General features: G+C 50.9%; 2 protein-coding genes across 3 annotated transcripts in view; both read right to left on the bottom strand.

Moving 5' to 3' along the window:
• AGRN (agrin) overlaps window positions 1-2,656 on the bottom strand; it is a 92,050-nt gene extending 89,394 nt beyond the window's left edge. The window contains exons 1-6 of the mRNA XM_027855396.1: window positions 2,557-2,656; window positions 2,235-2,369; window positions 1,247-1,334; window positions 1,074-1,151; window positions 852-980; window positions 6-812 (exon numbers count right to left, since the gene is read on the bottom strand). Coding sequence (XP_027711197.1) covers window positions 6-812; window positions 852-980; window positions 1,074-1,151; window positions 1,247-1,334; window positions 2,235-2,369; window positions 2,557-2,656 — 1,337 coding nt within the window. The remainder of the gene's footprint in view (window positions 1-5; window positions 813-851; window positions 981-1,073; window positions 1,152-1,246; window positions 1,335-2,234; window positions 2,370-2,556) is intronic.
• A 5,606-nt stretch (window positions 2,657-8,262) lies between these two features.
• Window positions 8,263-12,291, bottom strand: ISG15 (ISG15 ubiquitin-like modifier). Of its 2 annotated transcripts, XM_027855468.1 has the most exons (3): window positions 12,228-12,291; window positions 11,812-12,057; window positions 8,263-9,021 (listed from the first exon to the last, which is right to left on the bottom strand). In XM_027855468.1, exons 2-3 carry the CDS (start codon window positions 11,812-11,814, stop codon window positions 8,542-8,544), a joined length of 483 nt encoding a protein of 160 aa, XP_027711269.1. In that variant the 5' UTR covers window positions 11,815-12,057; window positions 12,228-12,291; the 3' UTR covers window positions 8,263-8,541. The 2 variants fall into 2 exon arrangements, with proteins under 2 accessions (XP_027711269.1, XP_027711270.1); XM_027855469.1 differs by lacking the exon at window positions 12,228-12,291 and having other exon boundaries at window positions 11,812-12,074.
• Between the last annotated feature and the right edge of the window lie 1,540 nt (window positions 12,292-13,831).

The following is a 13,831-nucleotide window of genomic DNA, read 5'->3' as shown; positions in this document are numbered from 1 at the left end:
GAGGCCGGCGCGGCCGGGGGCAGGGGCGGGGCAGGGGGGCGCAGGCCGCCCCGCCGCCGCCGCCGCTGCGGTTGCCTCTGCCCGGCCATCGCGCCCGCACCGGCTCCCTCCGGACCGGGCGGGCAGGGCAGGGCCGGCCTGGGCAGAGGCCGCTGGCCGCCTGCAGGGGCGGGGAGTGGGACACGGGTGGCGGCCGCGAGAGAGGACGAGAGGGAGCGAGGGGAGAGAGAGAGAAAGAGAGCCGAGGGAGCCCAGCAGCCCCGGAGCGAGAGGGCGAGCGAGCTATCGGGAGAGGGAGGGCGGGCACGGGGGCGGGCCGGGCCGCCCAGCTCCCGCCCCTGGGCCGGCCTCCCTGCCTCCTGGAACCTGCCGGCCCGCCCGTCGGCCCGCCTCCCTCCGGGCTCCGCTCTGGGACCCCGAGCCGCCGCAGCCGCAGCCGCAGCCGCAGCCTCGGGCAGCGAACAAAGCGACGCCGGCCGCCGGGAGTCCGCTCTCGGCCCGAGCTGCTGGCCTTCGGGAAAAAGGGACAAGGCCCCTCCGGCTCTGGGAGCGCGCCGCACAAGTCAGCCCCTGGCCAGTCCTCTCTTCCTGCCCTCCCACTCCCCTCGTGCCCCGGGCTGCCGGGCTCGGGCTCTGCCTCCCTGGGTTTCCCCTGGGCGTCTGCCTGCCTTCGCTGCGCCTCACAGGGGGAAAGGAGAGAAGACGAGGGGAGGAGAAGAGAGGGGGATTCGCGCAGCTCCCTCCCCCAGGCGCCCTCCCGCGCCGCTCGGGTTGCAGGCTGCGGAGATACTCCCCCCGCCCAGGAAATGCAGCTGAAATCAGGTTAATGGATAATCTGGAGTAGACGTGACCGGACTGCCAAGGGAGAGAGAGGGGGCAGGGCCGGGGGCTTCCTTCGGCGCCCTCCTCCTCCTCCTCCTCCTCTCTGACTCCTCTTCAGCTCCGCATCGAGGGGGAGGAGCAGAGCGCAAGCCTGGCCCCTGTGGGGGCGTGCCGAAAAACTCCGATCCCCACCTCCTCCCGTGCCCCTTTCACCCCCTCAGAGAAGCCCCAACTATTGCGAGGTGTGGGACCTTGGACACTGACCGCCCTCCTGGAAGAGGGGGAGCCACTGATTGATGTCCAGGCCTGGGCGAAGGGGGGAGGAGTATCTGTGAGCGGAGTCCCGTTGAAAGCGGGGTAGGGAGAGGTCGAGAGGTCTGTCAGTGATTTGTGACTGGTGGCCCCGGCCCTCGTCCCACCTTACGGATTGGTGTCCGGCGTAGGGAGAGGTGTCTTATCTCTGGCGTCCGGGGGGGGGGGGTCACATCTGTTATCGAGAACCTGAGACACGTCTGTCATTGGGAAGTGAGGAAAGGGGGAATCAGTCAATCAGCAATTATTGGGTGCCTAATATGTTTCAAGGAAGGAAGGAAGAAAGGGAAGGCACAACAGCCGCTTCTCTCAAGGAGCTCATAGTCTAATGGGGAGACGAGATGCAAACAACTCTGCACAAACACGGAAGATAAGGAATAAATTGGAAATTACCCGATTCCAGATCACAGACGGAAGGCACCAGAATTAAGAGGGACTGTCCTGAAGACAGTGGAATTTTAGCTGGGACTTGAAGGAAGCCTGGGAGGCCAGGAGAAAGCGGGGAGGAGGGCACGAATTCCAGGCAGGTTTCTGTCGGGTCTTGGGAAAGATGCCTGTCTTTACAATCCTGGGAATGAATTCACTGATGTGGGGAGAGAGCAGTGAATGGATAGAAGGGGACGAAGCCTAAGCCCTCAGGGATAGAGAAACACCGCCCCCACCCCCACCCCGGTTACAAAGCCCTGGCTTTGGGCGGAGAGCTCAAGGGAAGGAGAGGGGAACCAGCTGGAGGGGGCAAGGACCTCCCTCCCCTTTCATTTCTCTTCACACCTGGGACAAGCCCCGCCCCCTGGATTCTGGGAAGTCTCTCCTCTAGTCCAGGACAACACACACTGAGACTGTTTCCTTGGCTGTTACCTGAGGTCAACGGTTAGGCCAGGGGAAGGGCAGGCTAGGAAAACGAGGGGAGGGGTGGAGAAAGAATGGTGTGGTTCCTCTAACGGGGACCACTAGAGCCAGGTGGAGGACTGAGGCTCCCAGCCTACGGGGAAGGGCGCCACCTGCTGTCCTGCATCTGCAGATGTTCCGCAAACTCAAGAACCCAGGTTTCCCTCCCCCCTACTAGATAACCACCCACCCACTACTAGATAACCACCCACCCACTACATCCCCTTCCGCACAGCTACGGCCTGCTAACAGGTAGTTGGTCTCTACCGCGTTCTTCAGGCACTGGACGGCCCAAGGAAGCGAGGTGAGCACTCGGGCTATGGACCCAAATCTCCCAGCCTGAGAGCCTGCAGGAACAGAGAAATAACCCGCCAGCAATCAACCAACCAGTAAACATTTCTAAAAGGCCTACCGTGTGCCAGAGACTGTGCTAAGCACCACCATCACCGCCCCTCCCCCTCAGATGTACCTGGTCCAGCAATACCCAATCCCACGAGACAACTTAACTGGGAGAATAGCTTCCATAAACCTGACCCTCCCAGGGCCTGGGGGGAATCATAGAACTTAGAACTGAAGGGGGATTCCACCCCAAGTCCAGAGCCACAGCCACTGCTCCTCGACGCCCCCCCCCCATCGGCACGCCTAGGAGAATGACTCCGTAGTCCGAAACTCCAGGGAGTTGGGCTGAGTTAGAAAGGGGGAGATGTAGTGTGGGAAGAGATCTTTGGGTGTTTGTCTACCACCCCTAGCTTGAAGCTGCCCCCGGCTCCTTCGGAACTGGCTTCCCCTTGGCCGTTTCATGGAGGACAGCCTACACCCACTTGTCCTTCAGGGACCAGTCTTGGCCCTGGTCCCACCCTCACCCCATCCATTTTTCCAGCGGCAGGTACAGCAGCCGCTACCTCCTTCCCCACCCCCATAACCCTCTGGGGCATCTTTTTTTCTATATTTCTCTCCCTAGAGCAGCCAGTGACAGCAGAGGTAACTCAGAGAGAATGTATTATCCCACTAAGTGATTCTGTCTCCCAATTAATCCAGGTTTGAATCGATCGGGGAGGGGGAAGGGAACAGTTAGACGTCTTCCTGGAACGGACCCCAGGCAGCTTGGCAGATGCTTTTTGCATAGAAAAAGCTTGGGCATGAAGCCGATGCCCCTCCCCATGCAGGGTTTTCTCCTACACACAGAGAAAAGGGTCCACACGGAACCCTGAGTTCTATATAGTACCCACAGCCTACTAGGGTGCCTAGAGCAGACCTATCTAGGCTAGAGGAAGAAATTATCCTTACTCCTGAGTGTAGCTCAGGCCTTCTCCCTAATCTATTCACTGTCTTCCATCTGACATCCCCTTCTGGTCAGGGCAGTCTGAGACCCTGTGCCCCAAGGGGGTGAGGAGTAAGTGTATGGCGGACTGGTGATAACAGCTCCTGCCCTGAACTATCTCTAGACATGAAGACAGGATGAAGGAGGATAATCCATTTCATCTGAGGTGGGGGGTGTGCTCATGTAACTCAAAGTTGGGGAAACAGGCTCAGAAACAGTATTACCTCTTTGGACCAGTGCAAGCTGCCCCACCTGGACTCCCTGGGGGTGGAAGGAGCAGAGCCCCCAAGCCAAAGCTCGGGCTCCCGACACTGCATTGCGGGCTCCACTCAGATCCATGAATCTTCTCCCCCCACCCTCTGCCTCTGGTCCTTACACATGCTGACTCAGGAGCTGGCTCCCCTCGAGCACACGCACATAGACACTCCCTCCTCCCCCTCCCCAACTCATTTGGGAAATTGGTTTGAAAGGAAGAGAAAAAGGATGGAGAGGAGAAGCAGAAGGGTGGTCAGGAGAAGGGAGACCCTCAGCAGGGTCTCGGAGAGTCCTTTCTCCCTTCTGTAAGGAAAGCAGGCAGAGAAATGAGGCGCCAGGTGTGTCCCTCCAGTCCCAAGGACTAGGGCTTCAATCTGGGGCTCAGGAAACTCATTCCTTTCTAAGGCCCCATATGCCTTGGTCCTTCCTCCCTCCCTCCCTCACCCCACCCCACCCCAGCCCAGCCTAGGAGCTCCCCTGCAGCCTGGAACCCGCTTCTGCCCACTCACACCTGCCTCATAATTAACTAAAGAGGTCTGAACCTCAGCCAAGAGCTGACCGTGCAGATGAGGGTAGAGGATGGGATCCAGCTGTGCCTGCCCTGGTGGGAGAGGGGGCACAGCTCCCTTCTGCCCCTCTCTAGACTCCCCAACAATCATCTAGGTCAATGATTCCCCTTCCCAATCCAGATGTGGCTAGCCCTGCCTCCATTCATGCAGATCTCCCAAGTGCAGCTACAGAAGAAGCAAAGAGAAAGCAGCCCCCACTCCCCACCCCATCTCAGGTTTTCAGGCCACACTAATGGGGAGCTTTCCTGTCCAGGTCGGGGAAGGAGCCTTGGGGGAAAGGGGAGCCCTGGCGCTCAGAGAGGAGTACACTCCCACCATAGAGGGTGGGGGAAGGTAAAGTAGGTCCTTGGTGTCTTCACTGCCATCTTAGAGCTGACCAGAAGTAGGGCAGGCACACACACACACACCCTGGCCTGACTCATCAAAGATAGTCAAGCCCCAAGCAAGAGCCAAGGAGTGGGACAGAGCCTGTCTGACCTTGGACCTGGTGCTGGAGGGTGATAGGGTGGGTAGGAAAGACTCCCTATGATCGGCTTCCCAGGAGCTCCAGCAGAGAATCCTGAGACGGGGCTGGAGGGAATCAGGGAAGGTTTCCAAGGCAGCCCTGCCTCTCCTGAACACACTGGTCCAGAGACAGGCGATTGAGCTGGGGTTGGGCTGTAGCCTGAAGGCTATGTGTGGGCAGTGGGCCTCAGGCTCATAGCCTGAAGGCAGGGATCCAAACCAGCCACCAGTCTCCCTACCTCCCCACCAGCCTCTTCCCTGGCTGCCCACGGTTTGGATACATTTCCTCTCCTTGTTGCAGACTCCAGAGGGGAAAAGATGAGGTTACTGTGTATTATAGAATCCAACAAACATTTCCTGAGTCACTAGCAAGGCCCCTATCTGTCCATTCTACCTTCCCCATATCCATCCCTTCCCCTCTATTCCCATGGTACCCACACTAGTACAACCTTTCAAGCCTCCTAATGCTCCTCCTGCTTCAATGATCCACCCCACCCCACCCCACCCCCAATTGCTCTTTTGTAGTCCTATCAGATCGGCCTTGCTTCTACATATATCTGGTCACGGAGTGCTCAACAATCTTCACTGGCTCCCCATTGCCTACCAAGCAAAGCATCAATCCTGTCTTTTAAGAACTTGTCAAACATTTTCAGTTTTATTTCCTAATTCTGGGTGTTCTCAAAAGTTAAAACTGCACAAAGGCTTTTGGGACATTTGTCTTCCTAACCTCCTTTAATGAATCTTAAACTTCCCCACCCCAAGGCCTTTGGTTGAGCTGTGCCCCATGTCTGGAAAAGCTTTCCCTTCTCTTAACTTGTTCAATTCTTACCTTCATTTTTAAAGCCTAAATCAAATACTATCCCATCCAGGAAATATTTTCTGCTTTTCCCTCTATTGGGTAAAGACCTTTTATTTGCCTCTCCCTATGCAATTTTTGTATGTTATTTTATACTTTTTAAATTTTCTTTTCTGGACACATGTTGTATTACCCAGGAAAATGTAAGTTTGCTGGAATTAGGGCCTGTTTCTCAGTCGGTGTTTACAAACCAGAGCTAAGCAAGTTTTGTTGGTCTAAGCTCTGTAGTCTTAAGGAGTTATTTGCAGAATTAAAAGGATTCAACATATCCAAGGGGACAAGTGCAGATCAAAGGCAGGACTCAAACCCAGATCTTCCTGAGTCCAGGGCCAGCCAGCTACCCACCAAGAACAGAGTTTAGGGAAATGGGGGAGACTCTGGTCCTCAGGACCCAGGCCCTCACAGTCACTGATCAGCAGTGTCAGTGAGGAGCTGGGCCTTAAGTACAGCAAGGAGACGAGGGGCCAGAGAGATGAGGAATCCAACAGATGATTCTGAGGTGGGAATAGGGGTGGCAGTGCTAGACTGATCTCTCCCTATATACTGGGAGAGAAATTATGGAGCTTATTGATTGTTAATTCTGAATTTTTTCATCTCCCTACTCTTTTTTCTTTTTTTTGGAGGCAATTGGGGTTAAGTGACTTGCTCAGGGTCACACAGCTAGTAAGTGTCTGAAGCTGGATTTGAACTCAGGTCCTCCTGACTCCAGAGCCAATGTTCTATCTACTTTGCCACTTTGCTGCCCTCCCTACTCTTAAATTTAAAAAAAAATCTAGACCAAGAGAAAAATAAAAGCAGAGCTGGGATTCAAACCTAGGTCCTCTGACTTTAAGTTTGGCGTACAAGATGAAGGAGGCTTGGCTAGGCATTAATTTCTCTGAAAAAGATCCAGGGGTTTTAGTGTGCCACATAGCTTATGAATTAACAGTGTAACGGAGTAACCAAAAAAAAAAAAATACACTCTTACAATACACAAAGAGGGACGTAGTGTACAAGAAGAAGGAGGTAACACTGTCCTATAGCACCTTGGTAAGACCTCAACTGGTGCATTGGGATCCATTTAGGAAGGAATGCCCTGTTGGGCCATGTCCAGAAGATGGCAATGGAAGTGTGGAAGGGCCTCCAGAGCAGACCAGAATTAAGCAACATCTCCTTATATGTGAGGGCATGATTACTGAGTGCCTACTGTGTGCTAGGCACACACACAAGTGATTACTGAGTGCCTACTATGTGCTAGGCACCATGCCATGAGCAGAAGAAATGAAGCCAAAAAAGTATAAGCAAGAAATCAACAGAATACATTGGGAGTGGTTTGCTCCCATTCCCTTGCCCTCCATGGCCAATTCCAGGTTCTCCTGCTGCCTCAATCATTCTTCTTGTTTGAGGTCTGTGCTATTCAGCTCTACCATCCAATCAAAATCCTGGTAGCTGTGGTCTCCAACCTCCCCTTCTCCAGATCACTCCCTGCTTCCTTCTTCAATGAGTCCAATATGTGGGCTCACAATGTTTCTCTTCTCCCCGACTCTTGCCCTCATACTAGGGGACCTCAACATAATCTTGACTCTCCTTCAAACCCCCTGACCGATCTGCTCTTCTCTGGTGAGCTGCTCCTCCACCCCATTCAGCCACACCCAAAGATGGTCATACCTTAGATCTTACCATCACCCACAAATGGGCCATTTCCATATTCAAGAACTCGAAAATCCCCTTATCTGGCCATAATCTCTGGACTTTTCATCTCTCCCTTCTGCCTTCCCTTTCCATACCCTGCTTTTCATCCTCACTGTAACCAACAATCCCCGGACCCCTCAATTCTCTCCCAAGCCATCTCCCTTCTGCTAACTACTCCCTTCTCTTCTCCCCATCTTCACCCTTATTTGAACCAGTTCCTTCCCGGTTACACCCAGCCAAGCTTCAGCTTTGGGTCATTCCCACATTCATCACCTTTGCTCCTACACACATACTGCTAAACAAAGATGAAGAAAATCCCACAACCATTCTAACTGGGTACACTATAAATTTGTGTTACAGAATCCCAACCGAGCCCTCACTGCCACGGGGCAATCCTCCCTTATCAGCTCTCCCCCTCTCCACAGCTGCTCTTCCAAACCTTCTCATCCTTCCTGAAACCTCTCATGACTCCCTTCCCCTCACTCTCTCCTCTGAGAATCTTGCCTCGTATTTTACAGAGAAGTCTGAAGCTATTCTCCTTGAGCTCTCTCTCCCTTATTATCTCCTATTTATCCCATCTGTAGCTTGCTTTGTATATATTTGCTTGGTGTCTCTGCCATTAGATTGGGAGCTCCTTGAGTGCAGGCAGTCTTTTGCCTCTCTGTGTATCCCCTCCTCGGTTCTGTCTCTCAATGTCTAGCTTCCCTGAGGTCCCAGTCCAGGCACGGCCTCCTACAGGGAAGCCTTTCCTCATCTTCCTGGCTTTTAGTGCTTTCTCCTTCCTCAGATTATCTTCTATTTACTTATGCATAACTGTTATATCCCCCCCCACCTCCCATAGAAGGCAAATGCCTTGAGGTAAAAGGTCTTAAGATAAATGGGAGCTGAGAGATCTCCCAGGTACCCAATGGAAGCCTTTCACATCACAGAACCCTAGCTGTTTATTAAATTAAATGTCATTGTTGGGAAGGAACCTGGGTACCCCTTAAGCTTAGAAAGGAAAAATGAGCCCCCTACCTCCCTCCCCTTCTGGGGAAGAAAGGAGGAGGGAACAGACTCTAGAATACAAGAGACAGGTTTGCTCCTTTATTGACATTCATTATTGACAGCTGGATCCAGATAATTAAGGCAGGGAGCTTGCCAGGGCAAGGGTCAGGACCTAGCAGAGAAGTCAAGACCCAGGGGAGTGGGGAAGGGCAGGTCAATAGGGGAGCATCAACCCAAATCTCAAGCCCCAACCCTTTATCATCCCAACCCAACCCAAGAGCCAAAGTCAAAGAGCCCAGAGAATGACAAGGCCCCCCCCAGTACACATATACATTCTCTTCCAAACCAGGGGCTCCCTAGCATCCTTTCCCTCCAACCCCTCCACGAAGTCGCAGGTTCATCTGGATGGTGCACAGCGGGCTGAGGTCATAGTCTCCCAACTGGTCACTGTCTTCCATGGGCTTCCCCTCGAAGTGCAGCCAGAACTGGTTCACACTGATCAGCTCCCTCTCCTGCACCATCTTCTTGAGCTCGGCCACAGTCTGGCTCAGTCGGATGTGGTAGGAGTTGCTGTGGGTATCCTTCCGCACCAGGATGTCCATGGACTGGTCTTGCTCTACCACCAGCAGCAGCTCATCTCCAGTCTTCAACTTGTGCTGGGAGAGGAGTTTCCCATTTAACAGCAGCTCCCCGTCTTTGGTGGCCAGCCGATGTACCAATGCCGGCAGGCTGGTCTGCTGAGCAATCCGTTTCTTCAGCTCCATGACAGTGATGTGGCTTTCTGCCTTCACTGTGTATTCCTTTCCAGTGATCATCTTCACCTTCAGAGACAGGCTCTGCAAGAGAAGCCAGGTAACATTTGAGACTCAAACACTTCCAGCCCTGTGAGGGGGTACACCCCTTTTACAGAGGAGGAAACTGAGACTTAGAGAAGATAAACAGCTTAGGAGGTAGTCCGGTTCCTAAGGAAAGAACACTGAATTTTTAGTCAGATAACATGAGTTTCTTGCGTTTGTCACTTACTACCTGGGTCATCGCAAGTGATTTAGGCAACTGGGTGGGGCAGTGGGTAGAGAGGCCAGAAGACTTGAGTTCAAATTCAGCCTCAGTGGCTAATTTAGCTGTGTGATCTTGGAAGAGGGGAGACAGCCTCAGTTTCCACATCTGTAATATGAAGTTCATAATAGCACCTACCTACCAGGGTTGTTGTGAGGATAAAATGAAATGATATTTGTAAAATACTTTGTAAACCTTGACATATTCTGTAAGTGGGAGCTACTGTTGTTATTATGGAGTCCTTACCCTCTCCAGGCTTTGGTCTCCTCCTCTGTAAAATAGGGAGATTCAGGGGCAGCTAGGTGGCACAATGGATAGAGCTCTGGTTTTAGAGTCAGGAGGACCTGAGTTCAAATCCAGCCTCAGACACTTGACACTTACTAGCTATGTGACCCTGGGCAAGTCACTTAACCCTGATTGCCTCACACACACACACACACAAAAAACTGCCAAAGAAAAGCAAGATTTGGCTAGATGATCCAGCCCTACACCTAAAACCCTGGGATCCCCTTGTCACATCCCAGGGACAGCGGAAACAGGAATGGAGTCTGAGGCTTCTCTGCAAGTCACCTAGTCCTTATCAGGCTGCTCCCGAACCTGGAGAATTAATCATAGCAATCTTAGATTTCTCTCTCTGTCTCTCTGTCTCTCTCTGTCTCTGTCTCTATCTTTTTCTCTTTGTCTCTCTGTCTCTGTCTCTGTGTGTGTGTCTGTCTTTCTGTCTCTGTCTCTCTTTCTGTCTGTCTATCTCTATCTCTTTCTCTTTATCTCTCTGCCTATCTCTGTCTCTGTGTGTGTCTCTGTCTTTCTTTGTCTCTCTCTCTCTGTCTCTCTCTGTCTCTGTCTGTCTCTCTGTCTCTCTCTCTGTCTTTCTCTATCTCTTTCTCTTTATCTCTCTGTCTGTCTCTGTCTCTGTTTCTGTCTTTCTCTCTCTGTCTCTCTCTTACACACATACACACACACAAACACACACCCACACACCCACACACACACAGAGACACCCCTGCCACGTCTTGCCTTGTAGTTATCTGGTCCCTCTCCCTTCTGTGAGTTAGGTAGGAGTACGGCTTCAGGGAAAGTGGTGCATGGCATTCTGCACAGAGGACCTCAGCAACAACTCCTCAAAAGAACACTGGCTTTGGAGTGAAGGGCCCAGGGTTTAAATCCCACTTCCAAACCTTACTAGCTGTATGCCTTTGCTCAAATTACTTCAGGTCTCCAGGTCACCCTTTCCTCATCTGTAAAATAAAGGGGTTGGACTTAGGTGGGTCGAAGGTCTGGGACAGCACTCAATAGTAACCTGTAGTATTGTGTCATATCGAATCCTAGCCTAGCCCAACTCAACTCAGGCTAGCTAAGCCTAACCTATTCTATCCTATTTTGTCTAGGGAGAGGAAGAGACAGAGACAGAGACAGGAGAGAGAGTGGAAAGGAAAGGAGGGAGGGGGGAGAGAAGGGGCGGTAGAGAGAGAGAGAAGGAGAAAGAAAGAGGAGAAAGGGAGTAGGGAGAGGGGGGTAGAGAGAGAGGGGAGAGAGAGAGAAGGAGAGAGAGGAGGAGGGGGAGGAGAAAGGAGAAGAGAGAGGAGAGAGATGGGAGAGGGGGGAGGGGAGGAGAAAGAGGGGGTAGAGAGAGGAGGAGAGGGGAGAGAGAGAAGGAAAGGGGAGAGAGAAGGAAAGAGAGAGGAGAGAAGAGGGAGAGGGAGGGAGAGAGGGAAAGAGAGGAGAGAGAGAAAAAAAGAGGAGAGAAAGAAAATGAGAGAAGCAACCTCAGTGGTTGTCCATATACTTCTCAGCAGGGGAAAATGCTGGCTTTGGAGTCAAAAGTCTTGAGTTCTAATCCCATCCTTACCACTTAGTACCTTTGTGACCTTACTTAACTAAGAATTTGTCTGGACCTGAGTTTCCTCTGCTGTAACATAAGGTGGTTGAAGTAGATAACCTCTCAAGGCCCTTCCAGCTCGAAATCCAGATAGGAGCCTCAACACTGCTCGTGTTGGGAAGCACAGATTTAGAGCTAGAAGTGGTATCAGAGGTCACTGAGTCTAAATCCATTTTCCAGATGAAGAAACTGAGGCTTGTACCCAAGGTCCCTTAGATCATCAATGACCTCCTCCAGCAAGTGGAAATCTGGGTCAAGCATTCTTATCCCCATTTTATCGATGAGAAAGCCAAAGTTCGAATTCAGAGAAGCATAGGAAGACTTGGGCAAAGTGATGCAGATGAAGAAAGCAGACTTCAACAACAGAAAGGAGAATATTGCCAAAAGGACAGTGGGCTTAGATGGATTGCAATGAACCCTCTGGTCCCTGAAGAACAGGGGAGGAATAAATAGCACACCGTGCTACTCTTGGGAGGGAAATCAGGGCTGGGGAAGGAGGTGGCACACGTCTTTGACTCAGTCTCCCCTTCAGTCTATTTTGCCTACCTGTTGATTCCAGTTAGAAGGGAGGAGGTGCACGTTAGGAAAGGGGTGTAATGTAGAGGAGAAGGGAGAGAATCAACTTAAAAATGGGGGGAAAAAGGGAAACTGAGGCCCAGAGGGATGACATACCCCGGGGCTCCCATCTTACCATGGCTGCAGGTCTTGGACAAGGTAGGTTTGCTCAGGCTCAGCTCAGGCTTTCAGGGATGCTTTCTCTCTCCCAGCTCCGTCACTCCCTCTGTGACAGCTATGACTGGCTCCTTTTTATATGCCCGAACCAGCTTAGCATAACACAAGGGGCGGATCCAGAGACAAACAACTCTGGAAACTGAAACTCTACTTTGCCGATAGAACATTTCTTCGGTTTCATTTTCCCTTCTGATCTGTTTCCAGGCTAGAGGCAGAAACAAAACTCAGCTGCAAGAGCAGAAATCGCTAAAATGCCCCATCCAGTGGGTCTGTGGGAAGGAAGAAGATTTGGCTGGGGCTAGTGAGCTGTGATCCCCACCCCCACCCACCCCTAAATGCAGAAATTCTCCTTTGGACCTCCTTCCCTGAGCTTACCTCATCTGGTCTGCCCTACGTGGTCCCTTCTGTGTCATTTAAAGAAAGAGGAACTGAATTCAAATGCAGTCTTGCTTGCTGTTACTAACTGTGTGACTTCAGACAAGAGGTCACTACATCAGTTTCCTTTTCTGTAAAATGAAGAAGTTGACCCCCCCCCAAAGGTCCCTTCCTGCTCAAAACCTATGATGAATGAATAAAGGAAAGAGCACTTGTTAAGCACCGTGTTTCCAAGTCATGTGCCATCCTAACTTTACATCTGCATATGTGACTTGGGATGGATCACCCAAATGAGGAAGTCAGACTAGATGCCCTCTGAAGTACTTTCCAACTCTGAATCTGTGAATCCTTAGTAGTTCAGATACCAGCCTTGCCCCTTGCTACCATGGCTATGACTACATCTAGGACTTCTAAATAATAATAACAATAATAGCTGACATTTATATGGTGCTTACACTGTGCTAAATGCTTTACAAATATGATCTCATTTGATCCTCAAAACAACCCTAGGAGCTAGGGACTATTATTACTCCCATTTTACAGATGAGGAAACTAAGGCAAACAGAGGTTAAGTGATTTGCATATGAAGCCAGATTTTGAACTCAAAGCTTCCAGACTCCAGTCTCAGCACTCTAACCACAGAGCCACTTAGCTGCCCTCTAAGTGAGATACTACCCATGAGACCTTAGGCAATTCACTTTGACTTTTCTGTTCCTCAACTCTAAAGTGAAGGACCCTTCCAGAATCTAAGAGCTGGATTTAGAGTCTGAAGACCTGAGTTCAGATCCCACCCCTGCCTCTTTCTACCTACCTGACACTGGGCAAATCACAATTTCTCTGATCCTCAGATTTTGAGCATATTTTTCACTGGGTTGATGATAGGTTGGATTTCTTCAACTGAAAACTACATCTTCATGTCTTTTTTTGTTTGTTTTTTGTTTTGTTTTTGTTTTCTGCTAGGCAATGGGGTTAAGTGACTTGCCCAGGGTCACACAGCTAGTTCCAGTCAAGTGTCTGAGGCCTGATTTGAATTCAGGTCCTCCTGACTCCAGGGCCAGTGCTCTCTTCATTGAGCCACCTAGCTGCCCCCCATCTTCATATCTTTTGACCTTCATTTGGGAAAAGTTCTTAGTCTTAAAAATTTGAATCAGTTCCTAATATATTTTGGATATAAGTCCTTTATTAGAGAAACTTGCTGCAAAGATTTTTCCCCAATTACCTGTTTCCCCTCTAATTTTTACTACATTAGATTAATCTATATATAAACTTTTTAATTTTATATAATCAAAATTATTAATTTTTTTCCATAATCTTCTCTGTCACCTGATGGGGCATGAATTCTTCCACTATCTATAGATCTGAAAGGTATTTTCTTCATTGCTCCTATATGGTCCTCTAGGTGGTGCTGTAGTGGATAGCACTCTGGGCCTGGAGTCAGAAAGATTCATCTTCATGAGTTTAAATATGACCTCAGACCTTACTAGCTGTGTGACCCTGAGCAAATCACTTAACCCTATTTGTCTCAGTTTCCTCATCTGTAAAATGAGCTGGAGAAAGAAACAACAAACTCCTCCAGTGTCTTTGCCAAGAAAACCTCAAATGGG

The sequence above is a fragment of the Vombatus ursinus genome, unplaced genomic scaffold (assembly GCF_900497805.2).
Source record: "Vombatus ursinus unplaced genomic scaffold, bare-nosed wombat genome assembly UNPS02010822.1, whole genome shotgun sequence".
Taxonomy (NCBI): Eukaryota; Metazoa; Chordata; class Mammalia; order Diprotodontia; family Vombatidae; genus Vombatus; species Vombatus ursinus.
Note: the sequence above shows the minus strand (reverse complement) of the source record. Positions and strands in the feature narration are given on the sequence as shown.